Source organism: Lipophrys pholis (assembly GCF_963383615.2).
Source record: "Lipophrys pholis genome assembly, chromosome: 3".
Lineage (NCBI taxonomy): Eukaryota > Metazoa > Chordata > Actinopteri > Blenniiformes > Blenniidae > Lipophrys > Lipophrys pholis.
Window position 1 is genome coordinate 4,194,850 of NC_137627.1, and position 24,576 is coordinate 4,219,425.

General features: G+C 42.5%; 1 protein-coding gene across 1 annotated transcript in view; it reads left to right on the forward strand.

Moving 5' to 3' along the window:
• Positions 1-24,576, forward strand: part of clcn2c (chloride channel 2c) — a 147,552-nt gene that overhangs the window by 117,424 nt on the left and 5,552 nt on the right. Inside the window, exons 17-22 of the mRNA XM_080459103.1 lie at positions 981-1,171; positions 2,988-3,099; positions 5,582-5,652; positions 6,039-6,113; positions 18,403-18,441; positions 20,345-20,449. Coding sequence (XP_080315229.1) covers positions 981-1,171; positions 2,988-3,099; positions 5,582-5,652; positions 6,039-6,113; positions 18,403-18,441; positions 20,345-20,449 — 593 coding nt within the window. The remainder of the gene's footprint in view (positions 1-980; positions 1,172-2,987; positions 3,100-5,581; positions 5,653-6,038; positions 6,114-18,402; positions 18,442-20,344; positions 20,450-24,576) is intronic.

The following is a 24,576-nucleotide window of genomic DNA, read 5'->3' on the forward strand; positions in this document are numbered from 1 at the left end:
TGGGTCCTGGTTGTTATTTAAGCAGCACATATGCTGTATCTGTATCTGATCCCAATAGGATCTTGGATAAATAATTAATTCAACTGCAGAAATCACTGCTTTATTAAACGTCCCCATAGTTGAGGTTCCATCTGATATTATAAGTCATTCACAACAGTTGTTTTTTGTCTGCCAACTGTGTGCCTGAAACTGAAGTGTTAGTGTGGAAAAAAACACAAAAGTGAGATGTTCTGAACGCCCACTGGCGAGAAGACACAACACAAAACCAAATCTGTTTTTTACCATTGTAAATCCTGTGTGAAGGCAAGTGTGCTAATCCCAAAATCTGATACTTCTCTGAAATCCTTGCTGGACATTAGTTGGGCTGGAAGGACCGGGTATCCCCTCCACTCCATCCAGATAAAAGGAGGCAAACAAAGTTCAGTGACCTTGCTGATGTGCTCATTAGAGTGACTGAGTGACAGCCGTGGTCCCGCTGCAGCTCCCGCCTCAGTCAAGTGCAGATTTGGTATTCTGGCATCGTCTCAATTACGCAATCGTGCAGGAACAATTAGCTGCGGCATTTAACCAAATACATAATCAGCACGTACTGTCACAAAGGCAATTACTTAAAGCAAGCAAGCTGCCACACACACACACACACACACACACACACACACACACACACACACACACACACACACACACACACACACACACACACACACACACACACACACACACACACAGTCTCATACATTTACTGCATTCTGGGCTATTGTTACATAACTGAGCTCTGCAGCACTGCAACATGTGTTTGGAAGCTCCTGCAGTCTGCTCACTCATCCTTCCTCAAAAACAACTTTTACTGTCTTTCCTCGTACTTCCTCCTCTCCCCCGCTGGTTATTCATTCTCTCTCCTCCACAAAAGCTGCCCTCCACCTACTGATTTTCCATTATTCTCCCTCCCGCCCTCTCCTTTCTGTGTCTTCCTCTCCCAGAGTCGATGATCCTGCTGGGCTCTATCGAGCGTGCTCAGCTGCAGTCGCTGCTCTCGCAGCAGCTCGGCCGGCCCCGCAGGATGGAGTACATCAAGGAGCGGGCCGTGGCCGAGAAGAAGCGCCTGTCGGTGGTGTCCAACCCAGGCAGCGAGGACGGCAGCCAGCGGGCCAGTCAGGAGGTTCGCTTCCAGGTGAGGGTCTGCCACAGCCTGTGACCAGTCTGACTGGGCTGCAACAACGAGCGACTAGTTGCCAAAACATCAAATGTTGCAACAAAATCTGGTTCAAAGTTCACGTGATGTGACATATTTTGTGAAATAAAATGACTAATTTGTCGTTCTTGCAACTGTCATTCAAATGTTGTGCAACATTCAATGACAACTGAGAATTCTCAGCCATACAGATATGGGATCTCTTCCTTCTATAATTTTATAATCCCCCCCCCCCCCCCCCCCCCCCCCCCAAAAAAAAGACAGAAGCTGCTGGGTGACGATCCAAACCTGGATTAAGCTCAGAGCAACATGCTGAAGGTTGACGTTGCACAAACTCACAGCAGCAAGTCAAAAATCAACCACCATTTGCATAAGAAAAAAAGTAGTTTTTTTGTTGTTGTTGTTTTTTACCTTAAATGACTCATGAACGGGAATAGTCCAGAAATTACCGTAAATTTGAGGCCCCATATCAAGTGAAAACTTTTGTGGGTTTTTTTGTGTCCAGCTACACGAAATTGATGCTGGCAGCCACTGAAAACACAACTTTTTGAAAACTGCTTCCAAGGTGGACATTTTTGAAAAACTTCTGACTCCATCTCCATGTAAACGGGAGAAAATGCAACTTTTCTGAAATGCAGTAGATGGACAATAACAACAACCTCCAGGGACTTTGTAGTTTTATTGTTGACAGTCCCCTTTAATAATAATCCTTCCGGATGTCTGTGTACTCTCATTGTTGATGTTTATAGCGTATTGTTCTTTGTGTGCATGCGTGTTTCATTACAAGAACAACCAGCAAAGCTACAGGTTCATTTGAAGACCTAATTTAATATGTGTTGTTGTTGTTGTTGTTGTTGTTGTTGTTTTAAATGAGATCTGCAGATATAATCCTGATCCAGCCCTGTGGTCAGAGTTACAGTGCATTTCTTGATTGTGAAACTGCTCATGGGCTTTATGTGGCCCTCTGAATAATTATTTGCCCTTGTTTATTCTTGATTTATCACGAAGCCCATTTCTTAAACAAAATAAGGATTTTTCGTAGCATTGACTCACCACATTAAATCCCCATTTGTGAGAATCTAAGAAATGCTCTATAATTGCTCCCAAAAGACAGCATTGTGTGAAAATACAGAGTAACAAAAGAAGCACTCCTCCGTTACATCAGGAGCTGATATCAGCTCAGTGGATCAAGAATATAGATGCTTTGTACAAACACAGACTCACAGGCGGTTGTGTTTTCCTCAGATTTTTTTTGTTGTCCCCCATGTTTCACAAACTCATAAACAGAAGCAAACAAATAATAAACAGGTTTTTTTTAGGTCACACAAATTGCTGCATCTGAAGCCATGAGACTTTACACCAAGGCCTAAAGAAGTGTGTGTGGGGGGGGGGGGGGGGTTTCTTTGGGAGCGCTCTTCTTCTCCCCCCTCCTCAGCCCGGTTTCTGATTTGTCCCCATCTCATCACTCAGTGCATCCATTTGTCTAATGAGTCAGCACAAAAAGAAATGATGAGTTGAAGGAAGAGCAGCTTTCTGAGGATTTGGAGTTTTGGAGAGCTGTGACGTATTATCTCTCTCTCTCTCTCTCTCTGTCTCTCTGTCTCTCTGTCTCTCTGTCTCTCTGTCTCTCTGTCTCTCTGTCTCTCTGTCTCTCTCTCTCTCTCTCTCTCTCTCTCTCTCTCTCTCTGTCTCTCTCTCTCTGTCTCTCTGTCTCTCTGTCTCTCTGTCTCTCTCTCTCTCTCTCTCTCTCTCTCTCTCTCTCTGTCTCTGTCTCTGTCTCTGTCTCTCTGTCCAGATATCTACCGAGGAGTCCTCCTTCAGTCCGACTCGTACCATCCCTCAGAAGCCCCTCAAACCCGCCCTGAAGAGACCCTCAGTCATGGAGCGACCCGCCGAGCTCCCCACCAGTAAGAGATGAGACAAACACACACACAGTTTCTATATGATGAATAGACGAGGCTGGAAACGAGGAGGAAAAGGAGATTTAATAGATGTGGATGGAGTGAGGGGAATAACCTCTCTGTCTCTAAACTCACATAATAAGAGATCCTCTTCATCTCTCTATCACTCTTTCCCTCCCTCTCTTGCTTGCTCTCTCTCAGGTCTCTCTATCTCACCTTTGCTCTCTTTCTCTCTCTCCTTTGCTCTGTCCCTCTCTCTCTCGTGTCTCATCACACCATCATTTTCTTTTTTCTCTCTGAGGTTTGTTCTTTGGTTTCCAGTCTGCTGATTGAAGTTTGTAATGATGTTCATTAAATGAGTGAATCAGTAACAGGAATCCTCAGGTTTTGTGAGGAAATGATGTTCTCATGTCGGCCTCATGGAGGCGTTAGAGGGGTTCTGCAAAGACAGTCGCTCACCTCCTGTGAAACACCGCTCTGTTCTGTGGCTGTTTTCAGGCATCTGATCAGGCTGACAGTCACTCCTGCTGTTTTATATCACCTAAATATCCAAAAGAGGTTTGCTTTATCACAAACAAACCCTGCAGATGAAAAGATTCTTTCACCAGACGCTTGTATAATTAGATGTTTTCCAACATGTTAAATTCTGCCTTTTGCCAAGAATCTTGACATGTACATTTTTTCTCAGCAGTATTTAGTGGGATTAACATTATAAAGGTTCAGAAAGATACGTTTTTATTTAGTTGTTTGAATCTCAGATGTCAATATTTTTATTTGACTGCAGAAAAGAGTCATGTTCATGACTGATGAATGCATTAAGATTAAAGGTGGTTTAAAAAAAAAAGGAAAAAAAAAACCTTCATGAATGGGAAAATACTTAAACTAAATTACTCTTCCCTAATGAAAAATGTAATGTCTTAAAATCGTTTTGCTTTGTCTGTGGTGAAATAATAGAAGACAGTTTGCTGCTCATGTGTTTTATTGGACTGTACCCACAGAAGCTCCATTTTCTAGTCATTGTTTGGTTTGTAACCACAGACTGTGGCTCAGCTTTGAACAGGTTTCTCTCCCGGAGTACCCCTGTCGGCACCTGAAAACACAACAGAGTGTCACCTCCTGAGCAGTGGGAAGGTTTGCTTCTGGACATACTTCTCCATAGAGAGGAAATGAAAAAAAGGCTGAGATAGCACTTCGCCGTACAGTTTAAGAGAAGAGATGCAGCCAGCTGGCTGTGGGCTTTTGTTTGCTCACCAGCACAGCTTTACGATGTTTGGAGCGAGGTCACTTGAAGCGGAATGCTGCTGATTTCTACCCATCAAAGCCTTTTTACGGCGACATATGTTAAACAAATAGTGCGGGGGCTTTTCTTACTGCAGACTGTTGACAGCTTTGTGCTGTTGTGGGTAAAGCTTCCCTCCAGTTCTAGCCAGGAAGATAAGAAGCTGTAACTTACATGTAGCCCAAAGCAACATAAAAGGTAGTGTCGTTCTCTTTCCTGAATGGACAAAGTCACTTAAACCATTGAACAACTGTTTTAACAGCTGCTGTGTTTGTGCACATCTGTCTTAAGGTGTAACCAGGCACATTGGTAGAGGGGTTCCTATTTTATAGGTACCAGAACACATTTATACACATGGCAATAGTGGAATGATTATGTACTTGGTTTAAGAAAGCTAAACTTTTGCACAAAAGCACTTTATTTGTTTCATAAAGATTCATAGGAGATGTTTAACAAGGTCTCAAAAAGGAATTAAACAAAGAGCTTTCAGCTCCCGTTTACACGATATTTCAAATAAAAATGCGTCGTTTCATATTGTAGTTTCAGAAAAGTTTCACGTTTCCATGGCAACGTTTTGAAAACGCTGTCCGTTCACACAGAATGGCAGGAATGCTGAAAACTATGTAGTTCGCATGCCAGGCCATAAGTTGGCGCTGTTGGTTGTTTTTGTAAGGAAACCACACACACGTGCAACAGAGAACAATACACTAAACATGAACAAAGGCGAGTACACAGACGTTCGTAAAGACAGACAACCAAGTTGAATTGTTATTCTGGGTGACTTGACAATAAATTAACTACCGAGTTCCAGGAGAATATGGATCGTGAGTCTTGACACTCTGGACGGCACCATTGTTGTTATTGTCCATCTACTTGCATATTTGCAGAAGAATGACCATTATGTGCGTGCCCAGTAACAGTGTAAAACAAAACCTTCCATATTCCCCCGTTTCCATGGAGATGAAGTCAGAGCCTTTTGGAAAAGTTCCACCTTGGGAGCCTTTTAAAAAGTTGTGTTTTAAGTGGCCCCGAGCACCGTTGTCATGTATACAGACACCCAAAACGCTACGAAAGTTTTCCGATGTTGTTGTGTAAATGGGGCCTTAGAGCAGGTTCCACATGGATGTTGGATCAAAACTCTCCTGCATTGAGGTTCGACTGTTGCAGAATTCAGGACTGGCTCTTGATCTGTTTCCGTCTCTCTTGCAGGCCCAAATGATAACTCTGGCATTGCACTGAAGAACCTGTTCTGCGCCAGTCCGGACGCCGAGGGCCTGGAGGTGAGAGAGGCATGTCCTCGAATACACCCAGCAACACCAGCAGCCTCACACGGACACACACACTGGCTCACATCCTGTCACTCACACTTTCTGTCCACCCACACACAGTCCTATGCTATCTCTCACATACAGTCCTTCACGCTCTACAGTACCTCCCACACACACACACACACACGCACACGCACACTCACACGCACACACACAAGCAGCCTCAGAATAAAACCTCCCTCACTTTGTTTGAAAGCCTTAAAAACAATTCCTGTACCACGTTTTGTGCAGGAGTTTATTTTCCTTTTGAAAAGTGGCGTTACGAGGAAGGTGCTTTAGCTTCTGTTGTCTGAGGTTGTCGTTAACGCTGTGTGCTTGTTCTTGGTCGTCGCTGGAAGACAAACAACAACGTGGAGAGCCCCACGTCTCCTGAGCTCAGGAGGCCGTCCAAACGGGTCCGGATATCCGTCGTGGTAAGAGCCACCGATGCGGGCTGCCCGCATGCCTGGGGTCCGCCCGCATCCGGTTCATTCGCCAATCAGCCGACTGTCAACCTCCACACTCGCCATTTCACCCCAGGGCTAATCCCATCCGCCGATGGACCGTGATCTGGGTCCAGCCCGTCAGTGCCATCGTGCCTACAGCGTGTCGTTCATCCTTTTGCGTGGTCGACCCGTAACCCCTCGTCTACTCACCTCTAGATGTTATGAACTGGGATACATTCAGTATAACCAGAGTCCATCGCTCTGTTGGTCATTAGAACTCTTGACCACCGAGACGCTGACTGCTGATTGCTAATGCTGGACGCATCGTCTGCTTTCATAAGAGTATTAAAGCAATTTGTTCAGATACTCCAAACCATAGAAAAGTTGAAGACTTGCAGTTTTACCAAACTAGCCTCGGTTTCCGCATCAGTTGTGAATTATACAAGAAGCAAGCATGCTTTAAATGCTCTTGACTTGCTGGTAAGTGTAAACTGGTGTTGTAAAACCACATATTTTAAACAATACGAAACACTCCAGATCTTTCCAAAAGCAACATTTTTGGCAGAGCCTCTACACACAGAAACATCTTCAGGTATATATAAAAGTACAATCTATTATAAAAGAAAATTACTTTAAAAATGAATATACATTTCCTATTTAATCTTTGTAAGCTTAGCAGTTTTCATATAGAATGAATATTTTTTATATTTCAGTTTGATTTTCTTTTACTTTTCACACAACTTAGTGTTTTTTTGTTGTTATACAGAACGGTTTTTATCAACTACGGCCATATTTGACTTGTTTCTTGTTTGGATACGTCACATGTTCAGAAAATAAGATTGAATTGAATTCAAGTCATTTTAGGGCACTTTTACAGAGAAAAGATTAAATAAGCCACTTGTGATCATGCAATAGGAATAATACTTCTATTGTACTCTATTATAATATTTTAAACCACTTGAATTAAACGAATCACTAAAGAAACCATAGGTTTGAGTTTTAATGGGCTGTCTACTATTTATTTATTTATTTAAAGATGAGTACCTCCACATCCTCATGAAATGTCATCGAGTTTACTATTGTGGATTTTTCTTGTCCCCAAAGAAAGCTGCTTGCATCAGTTTCAGATTACAGCCCGGATGCGGTGGCTTTGTGGTCAAGCGTTCTCCCAACACGACCTTGTCAAATCGAGCATGCTGTGCTGTCCATCATCAGCTGTGTCACCCGAGGCGTCCAATCAGTGACCGCCTCCCAGAGCGGGCCCCCGGCGCCCCGTTTCTGGCGTGACCTCGAAATCCCGTCTCATTCGCCGTAACCGGATTGTAAACCGAGGCCCTCCGTGTATGCGATGCTTGCGAGCTGGTATGCATTCCTCTGTGCATGCAGCGTGAAACATCAGCGCAGAAGTGTCATAGCTCTTCATTAAGACCGGGCAGGTATCTACAAGATGGCATCGCAGCCACGGTGCGGATGGAAATGATGATGCATGGAACATCGCAGGAAGTGTAGAGGAATGCATCCCTAACCGGGATGCAGGTGTCCGACCTCTCCGGCAGCGATGCATGCCAATCAATGAACAGTGTCTGATTGTGAATGGAGGGAAATCATCCTGGATTCACCAGCACTGCATGTCAGATGATCAGACATGACCACAAGACGTAAATCAGCCGACCGTTTCTCACTCATCTCATATAATGTCATTTCATTCATCAGGAGCCACCACCCAACCTAAAGAGTTTACTTGGGGTGAGCATGTTGTACACACTTTTCTTGTGATCAGATTTTCTCTTCCAGTCCATTTCAGAAAATAGAGATTTCCACTATGGCTTTGTAATCTTTCCTTTTGTAAATGTCCCGATTTGTAATAATTTGATGCTACTTAATCACGAAGACATTTTGAGGATGCTCATTTTCTGAAGCATAAGCTGTTTTTGTGTGACAATTCACCTGTCTGACGTTAGCAAATTCAAAAATGATTAGAATTCTGCAAGCCTGTGTAACTTCTGTCATGTCATGTGTAAAAAAAAAAATGAAATGCGGCTTCACTTTTGAGACACCTTCACTAAAGTAAACAGATGTAGATGCTGCTGTCTGCCGAGGCAGGTATTTTATGAACCCAATGAAATCATCTTGATACAACATTTAAACAAAATAGTGAACCACCAATGCATGTATGCAAGTATGTTTGTAAATTGAACGACGCAGCAGCTTCAAGCTGAAGCTCTTTGTATAATCTTAAGACTTATGGGATCAACATATCTTAAATTGGGCTGCAAGTTTATTGTTATCACAATATCAAGTTTTGTAACATGCATACATCATGTTATTGCAGTATTTAACAAGAATATCGCATGTTAACCTGATATCATGCCTCTGTCAATACATGTTCACATGTAGTATCCCCCCCACTGGTGGTTTGTTACAAAATAGTTCATCATTCTTTCTCCTAACAAAAATAAAGATCATTTCAGGGTTTTAACATAAGTTGAATCAGCTTGACATATTTATTTCAGGATTTATTTTAATGATAGTTTGTGTTTTAAGCCATTAAAAAGTCATTGCATATTCAACAGTCGAGTGAAAATGTTTGTTAGCTGGGATCAGGAAGGCGTTTGAGCGATACTCCCATTCTCTCTGAATACACGTTGCAAATGATTGGCTGAACTATGAATCGTTGGTTTTAAAGGGAACAACACACTTCATAACATATGGTTACTCTTGAAAGTGATACAAGCTAATTGAAGAATTTATCCGAAGTCTTCATTTGTCACTGGCATCATATAATTGTGTTTATAATACAAGGGTGATCTATTCTTTCTTCAGACTCAGTCATTACTCTGTTAGTGTAACTCTATTAGCACTATTAATGATTTAGACTTGAGGTGCTGAAAGGCCGCCATTAGTTTCACATGTCAGTGACAATTATCGAAGTCGGTACACATTTTCAATCATTCAAAAGCAGCGAGCGCTGTCGGATCATTTTTCATGTGGCGCTGCGGGGTCTGTGTGTAAACCCACGGCGCACAGCTGATGAATGACACTGCCAACAGTTTAGTTAGTGAGTAAGAAGACAAACACTGACAGCGTTGTGTTCTTGAATCATGCTCTGCTTCCCATCGAAATACTCCCGTCCCCCTCATGGGGCTGTCGAATGGAGCGCCATATCCAGAGTAAATTTCCTAATTTTCAGCTCGGTACTGAAATAATTCTTCTCAGTGATGAAATGTCATCTGAAAAAAATTGGAAATTTTCGAGGCTTTGGTTCCTGCTGCACGGCTACACCGCAGAAGTCACACTTGCCTTGAGGAATCTAATGAAAAGTACAAAATTAGCAACAGGGAAGACGTGCTGAGACAGTTTTTTTTCCTTCATTCGTCTGCGTGAAGCGCGAAGCCCGGGGCGTGTATTTCACATTTCGACACCGCAGCACCCGTGCGGCGTTGCGTGACGGGCCGGAGAGTCACACAGGGTGATCTTTAGTTTAGAGTGGATGCTCAAACATAAGAGATGACGCAGTTTGGTATGAAAACAGAAGTTGAGTTACAGGTGACTCTCAACATCAAAACTACAAAGTCTAAAGAGGATATGGGCTGGGAGTCATGACACTGTGTAAACAGAAACCCAAAACACGACAACGGTTCTATTGTAAACGGGGCTTAAGGAAGCCCAGAAAGTGCTGATTGCAATCAGGCATGTTGCTGCAGGACAAAAGCTCTCCAGGACCGGCGTTAGAGAGCCAGCTGTAAACTGAAGTCTGCTACTCAGCAATAGCTCTTCCACCAGGCTCAATCTTTGTATCCCTTCAGAGACCTTCAAAAGACATGAATGTCATTTTATTCATGTGAGCACCAGCACACTTACACACTCGGTTGTTAAAATGGAGGAAAAGCAGCAGACACTGTATAAAAAGTCTGACACATATGTGAAAGACATTTTCTAGGGACAATTAGTGTGGGAAGCCAGCGTGATTTGATGCCATTTTTGTCCAGAATAGAAAGAGACATGGAAGACAGGAACAGCATGAGTGTCCAATATATTTTCCATACCAGTATTAACTCTGTTGCCGATGGCTGATGTACTTGTTCCCTGTCTGAAAAGCCTCTGAAAGTTTTGTGTTTCATACTTTGAATGCATTGTTTTCTTGCAAGTCAGTTTTTGTTCTAGTCCCCCCCCCCCCCCCCCACCCACCCCCACCCCCACAAAAACAAATTGTTAATCAGCAAAGCTGCTATGTCTTAGTATGCATTCATGGAAATAATAAACACAACAAAAAACTCAAGGATGATGTTTGATAGCAAATATACGAGTTTCCACTTTTACCATCCATATATAAACCCTATTTATACATTTCCCCCGTGGGTCCTCGTCTGCCACTGCTGCTTCTGATTTAATAAAGTATAGTGATTTGTTAAGTGTACCCATGAGGAGCATATTGTCTGGTCAGTGCTGAGACAGATGGTACATTATTAGCACTGAGAATTTTAGGATGTGTTAAGTGGGCCTGGAGGCATGTTGGTCATTATTGCCTTGCAGTAAGTTAATTAGTAATGAACCCCTCCAGCATACACAGGCAGTGTTGCTTTTACAGTAAAATCAGCCTGTGGGTTTGCATCTGCAGACTTCAGGAGTTGGTACCAACATGTAACTATGTCTTAAGTTTGTGTGACAGGCTGCTATACATGCTGTTGAAAAGTAGGGACTGACACATTTTCTTACTGCTTTGTTCCTTGCTGCAGAAGCGAGATCGGGTAATTACTTCCCCAACCCTCGCACACCTTTTCTTTCAGATTGTGATTTTATCTTTGCGCCTTCATAACACTACAAATCAGTTTTGTGGCCTTTGAAACTTCCTCAACAACTTTTATTCCTGCAGCCCTTCCGTCCATCCTCACCTCCTATTATCACCACCACCTATACCCCCAACGCCTTCTATCAAGGCTGTTAAATATTGATGCACACTAGATGGCATCAGTTGTTCTTTCAGAGAACCTCTCAGGCTGCATTCACACAACAATGTTCCCAGTGAAAAGGCATCGTTTCTGCATTTTAGTTTCAGAAATGTTTTGTGTTTGTTTTCAAAAACATTGCTGCACAATGTCTGTTTATATAAAAATGGAAAAAACAATGCAGTGAGCATGTAATGCCAGATGTTTATATGGACAGACGACAAAGTTGGGTTGCTATGACAGGTTAATCTCAACTTAAGTCCAACTGCAATTAAAAGTATACCTAAAATGTAAGCTTTTGATATCAACGGCCTATCTTATAATATGATTAGATTAGGAAATTCCAACTCTCACTTGTCATAAGAGCTTTGGTGGACACAATGTGGAAGAAGCTGTTCGAAGAGAGTGATATAAAACATTGATGACAAAGTAAAACATGTTCAAAGTGTCACTTGAAAAACGATAAAGGCCAAGTTTCACATAATAAAGAATATAATTGCAGCACACCTTCAAATGCATTTGAACAAGTCCAGTTCACTTTGAGATGATTCAGGATTTCTACTAGTAACCAAAGTTTAAAAATGTTAAGAACTTTTTAATCAGTTCTTTAACAACCAAATGGTAAAACAAAATTGAGAGTCGGTTTCAATTTGAAGATCGTATATATCATGGTGTCATCAGCCAATGTTAAAAACCGAAATTATTGAAAACTAATGGGAAATTGATAATATTGATTGGAAAAAGAGTGATTCCAATACAGAACCCTGAGGCACACCTTCCTGCTGGGCCATGTAATTTGTTTTCTAGCAGATGTGGATAAGAATCAAATAACGGCAGATTTCATTCAACAATAACTAATGTCTCAGTTAGCAATAAAGATTGCACATTAAAAGACAACCCTCAGTAAATGATTTATTTACTTATATGCCCATCAAACATACATTTCGCTGTGAGTGTCGATAGAGAGACACGAGTCGTCTCTGCTTCATGCCTCGACCTTGATTCTTGTGTGTAATGACCCCCCTCTGGCCAAGCCCACCTTCGATTGAATTCTGAATGGCTGTTTGGTTCTTCACACTTCACTGCGTCGGTGTGAGGGGAGAACGAGAAAGCAAGGCCCCGGGAAAGAAATGGATAAAGTGTCATTGTATTCTGTCATCGAACCGGGTTACAGTAGCCATGTAAAAGACACGATTAAAACGAGGTAAATGTAAGCAGGCGGAGAAAAAAAAAATCTGTGTTTTACAACAGCTCTCGTGTTTATATGTCAAGATGAAAAATAACAAGATTTCATGATGAGCAAAGTACAACTGCAGCTTCCAACTGCTGATGCCTGTTATACACAGCTGTTGTGTTTCAGGCAACCAGATGCATACGACATGCAAAACATTGCTGTTTCTTCAAGTTTGTGGCTCCACCACTGACTTGGTGTCATTTGGGCAATAAATTGCTCTGAATAAAAATGGCAAAACACAGTTAGAGCAGTTGTACTAGTTACTTTTTTTGATATATCGCTTGGTGCTCTATGTGTACAAGTTCTTCATTATAATAAGCTATTGGTTTTAAAGTACACTGTTGGCACAATAGTTCAGATTTCTTTTGATTTTGTAGTGTTTATGATATGAGAAATTTATCATTAAAGGGATTGTAGTTGTTTTTCTTCATCTGATTAGTGTAATATAGCTCACAGTTTTTGGAATCCATATGGAATTCATCAAAGTTTTATGAAGTCGGTCAATAAGTTGTGGGGAGTAGCTCAGCCCTCAGACATCTGTGAATGCTCTGAACACATTTAAAATGTCATCAGTCTCCGCTGAAGTGGCAGCCAACAGCAGAATGATGTGAAATTGCAATCTATCAATGTCTAGTAAGCTCAGTACTCCTAGGAAAATTAGTTTCCAGGATGCTCACTTTGGGCCTTCATCAAATATGAATGACTTTCTATTATGCAAGCAGATCATAACAACAAACATTTTAGGAGAACTCCTCATAAAGGGAGTTTTATGTAAAATCATCCAATGGCAACTAATTCATTAAATTAATCATTAAGTGAATCATACTATGTAAAAAAAAAAAAAACCTTTGTCATTATCTTAATATTCTATCTCATGGATGTACTTTGTGTTGATAGATACTCATTTTATCAATGGGAAGAAGTGAGAAGTTTAGTTCCCAAAGAAAAGTCTCGGAGAGTCCTGGGGATTGGACTCAGTCCAAAATCTTAAAAACGGTTCAAGAAGATGGAGTGATTAATAGCAGCATATTAAACGCTTCCTTGGTTCTAACAGGAAAAGTAACAATGACTCTCAGACAGTCTGACAATCAGGAGAAAATCTGTCTTGAAAACTTTTAGTGCAATAAGATTTAGGGTTGCCATTTTATGATGACCAAAACGGGGCAGTAATTATTCATGCCATCAGGGTCAGGAGAGCTTCAATAGGAGCAAATGCGGAGTTATATCCCAAAGGAAGGGGCCTCCATTAAAGTTGTCCTTCAGGTACCAGATAGGAAGAATAGCCAAGGATCCAGACAAAGTTTTCATTTCCTGGAAATGTGCAGACAACACAGAGGAGACAAGGGTGAGCTTATCTCGAGACAATTAGTGTGACACTGTAATTTGTTTTGTGCATGTTCCAGTTTGCTGTTTGATATCCGATCATTTGAGGAGGGGGAATCTGAGTGCACTCCCCCAACTGTTAGGGTGGTCATGACCCAGCACATCAACGATGCCACAACTTTACCTGAAGTTCTGGGTCAGCGTCACACCAACTGTATTCCCAATGAAGTCATGAACGGTGTCACTTGATAATTGCATGGAAGCCTCTGCAATTTAATCAGATGCACTGAGAATGCATCCATCCATCCATCCATCCATTTTCTCCCGCTTATCCGTTTCCGGGTTGCAGGGGTGGCAGTCTGAGCGCCGTCACCCAGATCACACTGCAGTAATGGAATTTAAAGGCAAACGCAAACAGTTAATTGAATGCATGTAAGCGATAAGTGATCATTGATGCAAGAGAGAGAAGCTCACGCTATGAGTGTATGTTATATAACAGGCATGGGTTAAAGACAATAAGCGACATATACTGATAATTATTAATAAGAAATGAGACGAAGGCCCCGTTTACACGATGATTCCAAGTGAAAACCGAAAACCCTCGTTGCCTTTTGGGTGTCCATTTACATGACAAGTGTGGAGAGGGATTCAAACGCTGGTTCAGGAAGGGATATAAATGCTGTGGTATATAGATGTATACGTAAAAGACATGGAGATTGTGAGCTGGGTTTGGTGTAATTTTACTTCTTCTTTTTTTTCCCCCCAGTACCTTGCATCTTGCTGCTGAAGAGTTGCATTTGATAATTTAAAGTGCCCATAGGGATGGTTAGGTCTATATAAAGTGTGATAAGAAAGTGGTTGATCCAATCAAATTTAAAAAGTTAAATCAAAATCACTGACGTCCTATTGCTGCCATCCACTTCTATGAAATCGCATGTTGGTATCAGACCGACTCATTGCAGTTCCTCTTGCTCCAGGTGGATACTTGTAACTCTGTCAGGACTCATTAGGGGAGCCAATCCTAGAACTTTTCTGTCGCTCCTTCAGCATCTGTTGTTCAGAGAGACCTTGTCAGATAGAAATCTGTGACAGAGAGAGACCAACTGGGCTTCTTGAGGAAATGCACTCTGTTTCATTCCTCCACTGAACTGCTGCAGGAGACGATTTCCTCTAATCAGGAGGTGTGAGTAAAGACTGATGGCTGTGTGAGGCCCGGGAGGGCCAGGACAACTAATGCTCTTTTCTAATCTTTGTCTGGTCTCACAAAGCTGCAGAGCAAGCCGTACCGCTTCATCGGGCCGCTGTCAGCACTCTGCCTGTCACATTCAGCTGCACACACACACACATACACGCACGCTGTCAACCGGCAAAGTTAGACCTGGCCTGAACCAGACCTCCAGCCCTCCGTCTCAAGGGCAAGATTACGCAGCCCCTGCTGCGGCTCAGCAGGCAGGGGAAAACTCAACCGAGTAACTGTTTAGGCTGGTTGGCGAGGGTGCTTCGCTCCGATTCTCACAGTCTAGCGTCCAGAGGTCCTGCCCACACTTCAGTCGACACTGCCAGTTCGGAACAACGGCCTAGAGCCTGAACTGTATAATCTTAACCACCTCTGTTAATGACTGCGACCCTCTATGTCGACGTGCACTTGTTACTGTCGGAGTTAGGTCTTAGGGTCCAGGCTTAGGACCCAATGGCATTGTTTGAAATGAATATGCAGCAACTAAGTTCAAATAACCTGTAAAAGACTTGATACGATAGGTCAGTATGTTTGAATAGCACACTTAATCATTCACACTTGGAATCCGGGAAAGAACTATGAGTGTCCAGACAATATGGCCTTTTTATTGCAAAAACTATTTAAACTAGGTCTCCTCTGGTTGGTTATAGGGTTGTTCGGTATACCGGTACTGTATCGGTATCGTGGTACTGACGCCTTTAAAACAATACTATACTGGGCCCGGCCGGTATGTTTTGGACAATCGAAAGTGCAGAAAACAGCGCTGCGGTTTCTTTTTTTTTTTTTCTTTTCTTTCTTTTTTTGCACTCCGGTTTGCGAGAGGTGTGAAAAAAACAGCCGAGACGAGGTGCGCGCGCTCCCGCGCTCTGACCAGAGAGCCACAACTGAATAAGCGCTTCATACTCGACCTTATTTACCAACAACATTCCTGGACACAACTTCAAAATGAAAGTCAAAACAACGTATTTTCAAAACAATCTTCTCCCAACCAAGCTTGCACTTTGAAAAGAATACCGGATGCGCATGTGTAAATGACATGGCGTTTGCGTCCATGTGAGAGTGCGTCTCTGACCCAAACAAGCCGTGGAAACTCTGAAAAAAGAGTGCATCACTAACGGAGTAGCAAAGAGCAAGAGTCTGGCGAGAGAGAGCGAGAGAGAGAGAGAAACAGTGGCTGCTGCTCCATCCACAAGGCCGCAACTTGTAGAAAAAACATGTGTGCGAAGTGCTATATGGAAGTACTTTGGCTTCAAAACAAAAGAGCACGGTGTCGCCATTAACCCCGAAGCACCACTGTGCAAACGGTGTTTCAGAACATGTCTGGCCAAATAAAATCAATAATGACATTTTTTGTGTTCTCGTTTTATTTGGAAAAGTATCAAAGTACATGGTGGTACCGGTATCAATAGCAAAATGTTGGTATCGTGACAACACTAGTTGGTTACAGCATTTCACCTTTTACAATACCATTGGTTGAGACATTTAACACATTTATCATATCATTGATTAGATTATCTCAAAACAACATCATTGGATCATTTTTACTGCAGGCAGAGGAGTATCTGACATTTTGTCAGACACTCCTCTGCCTCGCCAGCTCAGGAGTCGTCCAAGGCCATCATCTGGTTTCCACCGGACAACGCTTGGTTCACGTTTTTTTGATCTTAACCAACATAACTCTAACCTTTAACATTTGTTTTCGGGTATTTCCATCTCTGTATGTGTGTGTTGAACGTGCATGTTCGTGCTCGTGAATGTTCGTGGGCTGGACCCGTAATGGTACTTACGCCATCAACTGCCGATTGCTTCATTACTGACCTCTGTGCGTGTGTGTGTGTGTGTCTTAATAACAGTCTACAGTTCAGTTCCACAGTAGAGCACAGGTCATACATTAAAACAGTTACAAACTTTTAAAAGGATAACATATTGTTACACATATTACTCACTCATCCTTATTTTCTAAAATAAACATCACACACTTATCTCTTAAAACTAATAATGCTTGCTTAGCTCTAGTATGTAATAATACTCAAACATATTTTTCTCTGGCTAAAACGTCCCCTTCCCTCTCACTTCTGTCCTCTGCCCTCTGTGATCTACCCATGTCCACTGCACTGGTCTCACCCCTCTGACCTCTTCCATAGCGTGACCTTCCCTGACCCCTGTTCCCTCTTCCTGACCTTTACCCTGCTGGTACTTGGGCTGACGATTCAACCCTTCCTGACAACGCACACACACATGCTTATGTACCCATTCAAATCTCATTTCAATATGCCCACAAAGTTTTTCGGATTTTACTGTCAGTCACATGGCGACTCACATAGCTTGTACTGTCACCACACACGCACGCATGCACATACACACACATACACACACCTATCCATTTATACATGACTTGTATTTCCAGAAGCACAGATTTGCTTTCTTATTAAGCAATTTTTATCAAAGCACCTATTTTGAATTCACAGTCCCATCTTTCCCGCTCGCTCGCTCTCTCTCTATCCTTTTCTCTCTCTCTCTCACACACACACACACACACACACACACACACACACACACGGTCTTGATTTTTGATTTCATTCCTGAAAAAACTGGCAGCATTTACAGTGTCCTTCTGTTGTGTGACAAGCAGAGTGATGTGTGTGTTTTGGTGTGTACCCGCACCTGTGTGAGTGTCTACATGTTTGTTCTCATAAACTCCAGGCACGTCTGGCCTTTGCTTGCATAATGCTACAGTAGGGCACCTCTCCCCTGCCCCACGGCCACAGTTTCCAGGGTTACCGACAGCTTGTCCACAGCAGCGATGAGGATAAATGAGCTCAGGGCCCCATCAGCCCCTGGGTCACAGTGACCCTGCCTTTGTCTGGTTCTCTGTCACTCACACACACACATATGTTTTGTGGCGTTCAGCCCTGGGAAAGTAACTACCTGTGCTCAAGCACATGGCTAAACACTTTGAAATTGTATTTCACAGTCCATTACCCAGACGAATACACCCCTGCGGCAACGCTCTCGCCCACTCTGCACTTCCATCTTTCGGGGGCCTGTCTGGCACTCGCAGTACTAGGGGTGCTGGTTCAACTCCGGCTCGTGGAAAGCACCGGCAACATCAGCCCGTCAGCTACAATCGGCGCACTCGGAGCGTGCCGCGGATCCGTCATTATAATGATCATCTGCTCTGACATGTCATACATCACAGCCCCCGCACTCATTAAATGTACTGTAGTCGCTCCTTTAGTCACTCATCCCATCTCTGTCCATCTGTCTGGAGACAGCGGCGCAGTATAACACTTCTCTTGTGATGCATGGGCAATTATGTGTCATTATGCCTTCTGTCTACAGGCATACTGAACAGGGCTGCAGTTGAAAAGTACAACTAAATGTTTATCACGTTAATAGCCCGCTGGATGTCTCTGCTTGTCTGCCATGTGTTTACCATTACATGTAGTGTACACAGTGGGGGTTTCCTCTTGGAGCTCGTATGAATGTGCAGAAGACATTTGTTCTTTGTGCTGACTGCTCTTTGTGGCTTTGCAGGATGACGGGGATGTGGAGGACGACATGACCATCAGGGAGGTAAGAGTTCCAGCCAGGCACACCACAGACGTACGATCCACATGCAGCCTACGTCCAATGAGAGTGCAGCACGAGTGGTTTGAAAATGGAGGCACTCCACTAGTGTTAAGATCACTCATCATTTAGGAGTACTACTCAACTTGTAACTGCAGAGGGATCATGTCTTCTGCCTGTGGTTCAACAAGTCCCATGATCTCATATTGATGGAACTCTCCAAATACAAACATGAATTACTTATCAAACAGACAGGTACAGAAAGAAGCGTGAAAACGACAAGGGATACAGAAGTAAATGATTTTGACCATTTAAATTTGAACAGCAGCACATCTCATGTATGACGAAAGGAAAAGGGCACCTCTGTTGCTTCAAAGTTGTAATTCTTTGACATTGGTGGGTCAAGATACCAACTTAAGGTTTTTAGTTTTTACCAAATGGAACTTGCTGCTTTCCAAAGGTTTGGTTGACCTTAAGTTTCTCTCTGTTCATGCATGAACCACCAGTACTTGTAATGTGACTGCAACTATTTTCTGATTAATAATACTCTTAATTTTGTAGGCCTGCAACTCATTTCTCACAAAGTACCAAAGCTTCAAGGTGAAATGTGAATATTTCTTATAGCTGCTGCGGTTTTAGGAGCATTTTACAGCTCCAAAATGTGAAGTAATTGCTTCTTTTTGTAATTTCTTTGTACACCTCATACTTGGCAGATATACAACTGTATGCCATTTATTTTAAAAGATGAAGGCATCTAATAGTGTAGACAGAATGGTCACAGGTTAAAAGTAATTACTTAGGGAACATTTTTCTTTCTTTATTTAGCAACACATTTTTAAAGCCTCTATATGTTGGAAATAAGAAGAAAGGCGAGCTTAAAAGTTTACACCACACTGTTTGGGTAACTTGGCGTTATTTATTTGAAATGAGAATCGAGAGGCCATTGGGAGTTTGCATAAACCCCTTTTGTTGGATAGCAGAGACGAGTACTTGGTTTGCCTGTCCCTCATCGGTGAATCCAGTTTGGCTGCAGGTGGACAACGTGAACATAGGCGATGGCTGGATGGATGAGCCCTGATGTGCTGATGATCGTCTCTTTACCAGCGATGCTCTGTGACACAGAAGTTATATCATGCTCTGGATAAGCAGACAGTATTTCAGTAGACTCGTAAAGGTGGCACATATATCAGATGAAATCATTTCTCAGAAACCTTCGTTCGTCTAAGTGGATTCTTTAGCTTGCTTGCTTGGATCTTTTCAGCTTTCCGGATTTCTCAATATCCCTGGACAGGCCAATCACCCCGGAGTCTTATATTTTTGGATATGACATCATTCATAATTCATCCATCAACAGCGCCTTTCATTTCCTCTCTGTCAGCCTCACATTTCCCTCCACCTTTACTTCACCTCCCCTCAGAATCACTCATGGTTCACCCCTCATACATCTGCCGTGTCATCGCTTCTGTCCGAGTCTCTCCTCCCCTGTTCCTCATTCACCTCGCTCACTATCCATGGGTTTTGTATGATTTATAGAGCCATTCAGAGCGGCGCCTGGCGGACTGATTGTCTATCAGAGGGGTGTGATTTGTCAGGTGGAGGTATGGCTTTCTTTGATGCCTTTGCCTCCTGATTAGTGACTGACACTGCACATAAAGACATCATCTGTCACCAGCATCTCCTATGAACCCTCGTGTTCGTCTCCGGCAATCGGAATGTACAAGTTAAGGCGATGAAACGAAGCTCTGATACGAGGCTTTAACTGGATTTCATGATTACTTCCTCATTATCCGCTCAGTCTTGTGCAAGTGCTGTTACAAGGCTTGAACTGCCTCATAGATAGTGGACTTGTTTTTTTCCTCCTTTGTTGGCGAATTCTCTGTAAATTCAGAAAAATGTGTGTGATTTGCAGATTGCTGAGTGGGAGGAGAAGCAGCTTGATGAGCAGGTCAACTTCAACAACTGCAAGATCGACCCGGCCCCGTTCCAGCTGGTGGAGCGCACGTCACTGCATAAGGTCTGATTGCAAATACAGCTGCCCGTTTCAGCTTTATTGGGTCCATCACACTGAAGCGTAAATGTGAATGTCTTACTGAAGTGTTCAAGGCGCACATCTGTCTGGGCTGCGAGGCCATAGCGGTGATGAGGGAATGCATAGCGATACACACTTGGATAAGATTTGTGAGTCTAAGGAAAATAGAAATTGTGTAAGTGTAGACAAAAAAATTATTTTCTCAAGAGCAATCAATAATATACCAATAGATTTGTTATTTCCCTCAATCTACAATCATTCCAGACTACTTTATTCTAGAAGACTCCTCGGAAAGAACATGTCAGCGGCGTGAAGGAATCTGGCATTTAAATCGACCTAATAACTGATTGAATCAAGTAAAAGCTGATTGAAAAAACCAACTCAATTTCCTGACTATACTTACTATGAACTTCATTTATCTAAATTCAAACAAACAGGAGCCGTGTCTCATTCACTATGTATTTTTATTTTTCTATTCATCATGCCAGTGACTGTGGATTCGCAGTTTCCGGAGACTGGAATGAAACTCCTGCAATATAAACATTGTGCTTAACTTTTTACTCAAAATAGCTTTATTGTTTATTTTACCAAAAAAAGTGGGATTTTTATATCAGCAGCTGATAGAATGAGTGCGCCAGAGTACTTGTGTCCTTTGGGCAAGTGGGTGGCTTGTGAAAGGTTAACTAAGGGTTGAGCCACCTTGGAGTCCAGAAATAGCATCTAATGAGTTGGTGTTACCAATAAGCAAGGCTTGGTGTTATTTAAAAATCAATCTTGGGCAAACTTTATTGCTTAGAAACAGACAAAAGCACTATTGACAGTGAATAAGCATTCCAACAAGAACTCCGAACAACACATTTATAGACCAAACACATACATTTGCACCCACAGACTGATATATTGTCTTCCCGTGTGACATAACCTAATATTGCCCTTCAGGGAGGTTAAAGATAAGGTCTGTGGGCCAAAAACGGGCCTGCAAGAACCTCTAATCCACCAAGGAAATTGTAAGATTTTCAAAGAAAACATGGATATACTCGAGTAGTTTCTTAAATGTAGCGGACACAACTACACACTGAGACCTGAGTTGAGATATTAGTGATGCTGCCATGAATGCTCGTCACCTTGTTGCAATCAAACTGGCCTTAAAGCCATGATGTCAGGATGAGAGTGTATTAACATGCACGATTCAACAACTATAAGAGAGGGATTTGTTTTATGTTTCATTGTATTTTGCACAAGAAGGCTTCATTAAAATTGGTTTTATGTTGAGATTGTTTAGTTTTGGGAAACTCTGGATATTTTCATCACGTATACTCTGTGCCACATCAAAGAAAAATCTGAAAGTTAAAATGTAAAGGTTATTATGGCACTATTTTACCTGTCCGCAATGAAATTGGGCCGTATGTGGGCCCCTGAACTCAAATGTGTTTGACACCTCTGATCTAACATCATTGTAACTTCAGACCTGATGTCACATCTTTACCCTGTAAAGTATGCCAAAACAAAATTTAGGGCTCCAGCATGTTGGTTCTCAAAAGATCAATTTTACCCCAAAAGTGTTCCCTGACCCAACAGTGAGGATGAAACAAGAACACTCAGACACACTTAAGCCAAGTTTCCTCCCTGCCGAGTGAAAGTGCAGCTTAAAGAAATGAGCTTTAGCTCTTCACAACTTGATTTACTTTTCTTACTGCGGCACACTCATTCAGCCAGGAACAGGCTGTCTGCAACACACACACACACACACACACACACACACACACACACACACACACACACTCACGCAGGTGTAGCATCTGCACACCCACACAATCACAGTGTTGAAACACTTCCTGCACACAAACGAACTGCAGCTCGCCTGTGGCTGCACCTAATGTCCTCCATTCATAATCCCACCTTCTCCACACCTCCCTCGCCTCCTGTCTTCATCCCCCTCTTCCTCGGGCTCAAGGCTCTTTGTGAATACTCTTTAAACATTTAAGAGAAGGATCCTGCACCAATCCATCTCGCTCCCCTCCCTTCAACGCACACTGCCAAAAGCCAATACCACGCACAATCTCCCTCAGCATATTAAACACACCACCCGCCTTCACTCAGGTGTGAGTCTGTATGTGTATAGAGTAATTCCCTCCGATTTATTTTCTAAGTGATGAAGATGCTTGAATCACTGCGGTCTGGGGTTTTGGCCCATCGTGAGCTCCCCGATTTATCTCAAGTCGTGCAAACAAGGATCAAAGCAGCATATGCTTGCATGGATCAGGGAAGAATTCATGCCATCGTGGCTCTCTTAATCAAAGCTGTGCATAGACTCTGGAGTTTTGAGGTGTAACTTATCCCTGACTTTTCTAATGAATAAAGAATAAATCACCCTGATTTTCTAATTTGGTGACTAACCTCAAAATACGCCAATTTTCCTCTGACCAAATTCACAGCCCCCCAGATCGAGCCATGGCCCTTCCATACTGGTTTATCAAATTCAAGGCTGCAGGGCACTGGAGCCAATCCAAGCTATCAATGTGCAAAGGCAGAGTCACAGATCACCAGTTCGTCACAGGGAAAACACACAGACACAGACAATCACACACACACAGTCACATCTACAGGCAATTTAGGGTGATTAGTTAAGCTCAAATGGATGTTTTTGGACTCAAGCCCTCAAGCATCTCGCTATGAGGGGGAATACCTCACCTCTACACCACTCTGTCGTCCAATTGAACTCATATTCTAAGTTTTATTCAGCCTGTTTGAGATTGTTTTTTTTTCCAACTGTATTTATTGTCCGATTAAGGCCCCGGTCACATGACAATGATTCCGCCTTGTCGGAGTGCGTTTACAGGACAACAGTAATCGGAGCCAATGAAAACGCTCCGTCTCCTTGGAAACGAGGGGAAACTTTTCTTAAATGGTGCTCCTGCTATGTCCACCACACCCATATTAAATATTTCTTCTGCACATGCTCAGCAGATGGACAACAACAACAACATTTGCCTCCAGAGTGTCTTGACTCCAAGTCCCAGACCGTAATAGCAATCCAACTTCATCGTCTGTCCATGCAAATGTCCGTGTACTCCCATTGTTAATGTTTATTGCATGTTCTTCTTTGTGTTGTTTCTTTGCAAAAACAAACAGCAGCTAATGGCTAACTCGTGGCGTGGCATGCTAACGTCTACGTACGAGTTTCTAATGTTGAGGATTTACTGTATTTAAACTTTTTCAACCATCATGTTATCATGAACCCACACTCAGAGTATCGTTTTGTTTCTCATGTTTTGACTGGTATGCGTTGGTTTAAATGGAACCTGTATTCCTACAACAAATTACAATAATACAGCGATTGGACCAAGGTTTGTCCACGTCTTAGATATAGAGATTAGAGTCACTACAATTGTCTGGATTGTTTTGCCTTTATATCAACACAGTGTGTATAATTTCCTGGCACTCTTAAGCACAAAGACTTTAAATGAAACTTTAAAAAGGAACTGTCTGAGCCAACTCTCTTGGAAGTAGTTTTCCCTGACACTGGATAATTCACAACCACTTTTGGCAACAAAGTGAATGCAGGGAATGTGTTATTGTTTCAAGGTTGTTTCTGCTCTTGGATCAGTCAAACTTTTTCGGTGTTTCATCTGTTAAAGTTCAGAAAAAGTGTCCAGGATGACATAATAAAATTACAGATTTTCTCTTAACTTTTAGAAGTTTATGTTTTACCTCAGTTCTTGCAGAGAAAGGAAAAGAAAACTAGATGTATTTTCAATAATATATTCAACATTTTGAAAACGGCGTCAGTTTTGCTGGTGCTATGGTGGAGCTCGATCGTTCAGTGAGGGTGCTGAGGAATTCAGGAATCTCTAGTTTATTTTCTACCGCAGCATCGACAATATGGCCCCTGCACGTAACAGTCGCACACATACAGTAAAAGCCCCGCGATTTAGGACATTATTATGCGACGCTATACGCTACATATTTTGCCAAACCCTACTTAAACACACCACTGAATTTAAACTTTAACACAAGTATGTCACTGACGGGGAGCCACAGCAGCACGAAGCAAAACACACAGCAGGTCTATATTTTGGCCTCACACACGAAGACCACTAACCCCTGCTGCC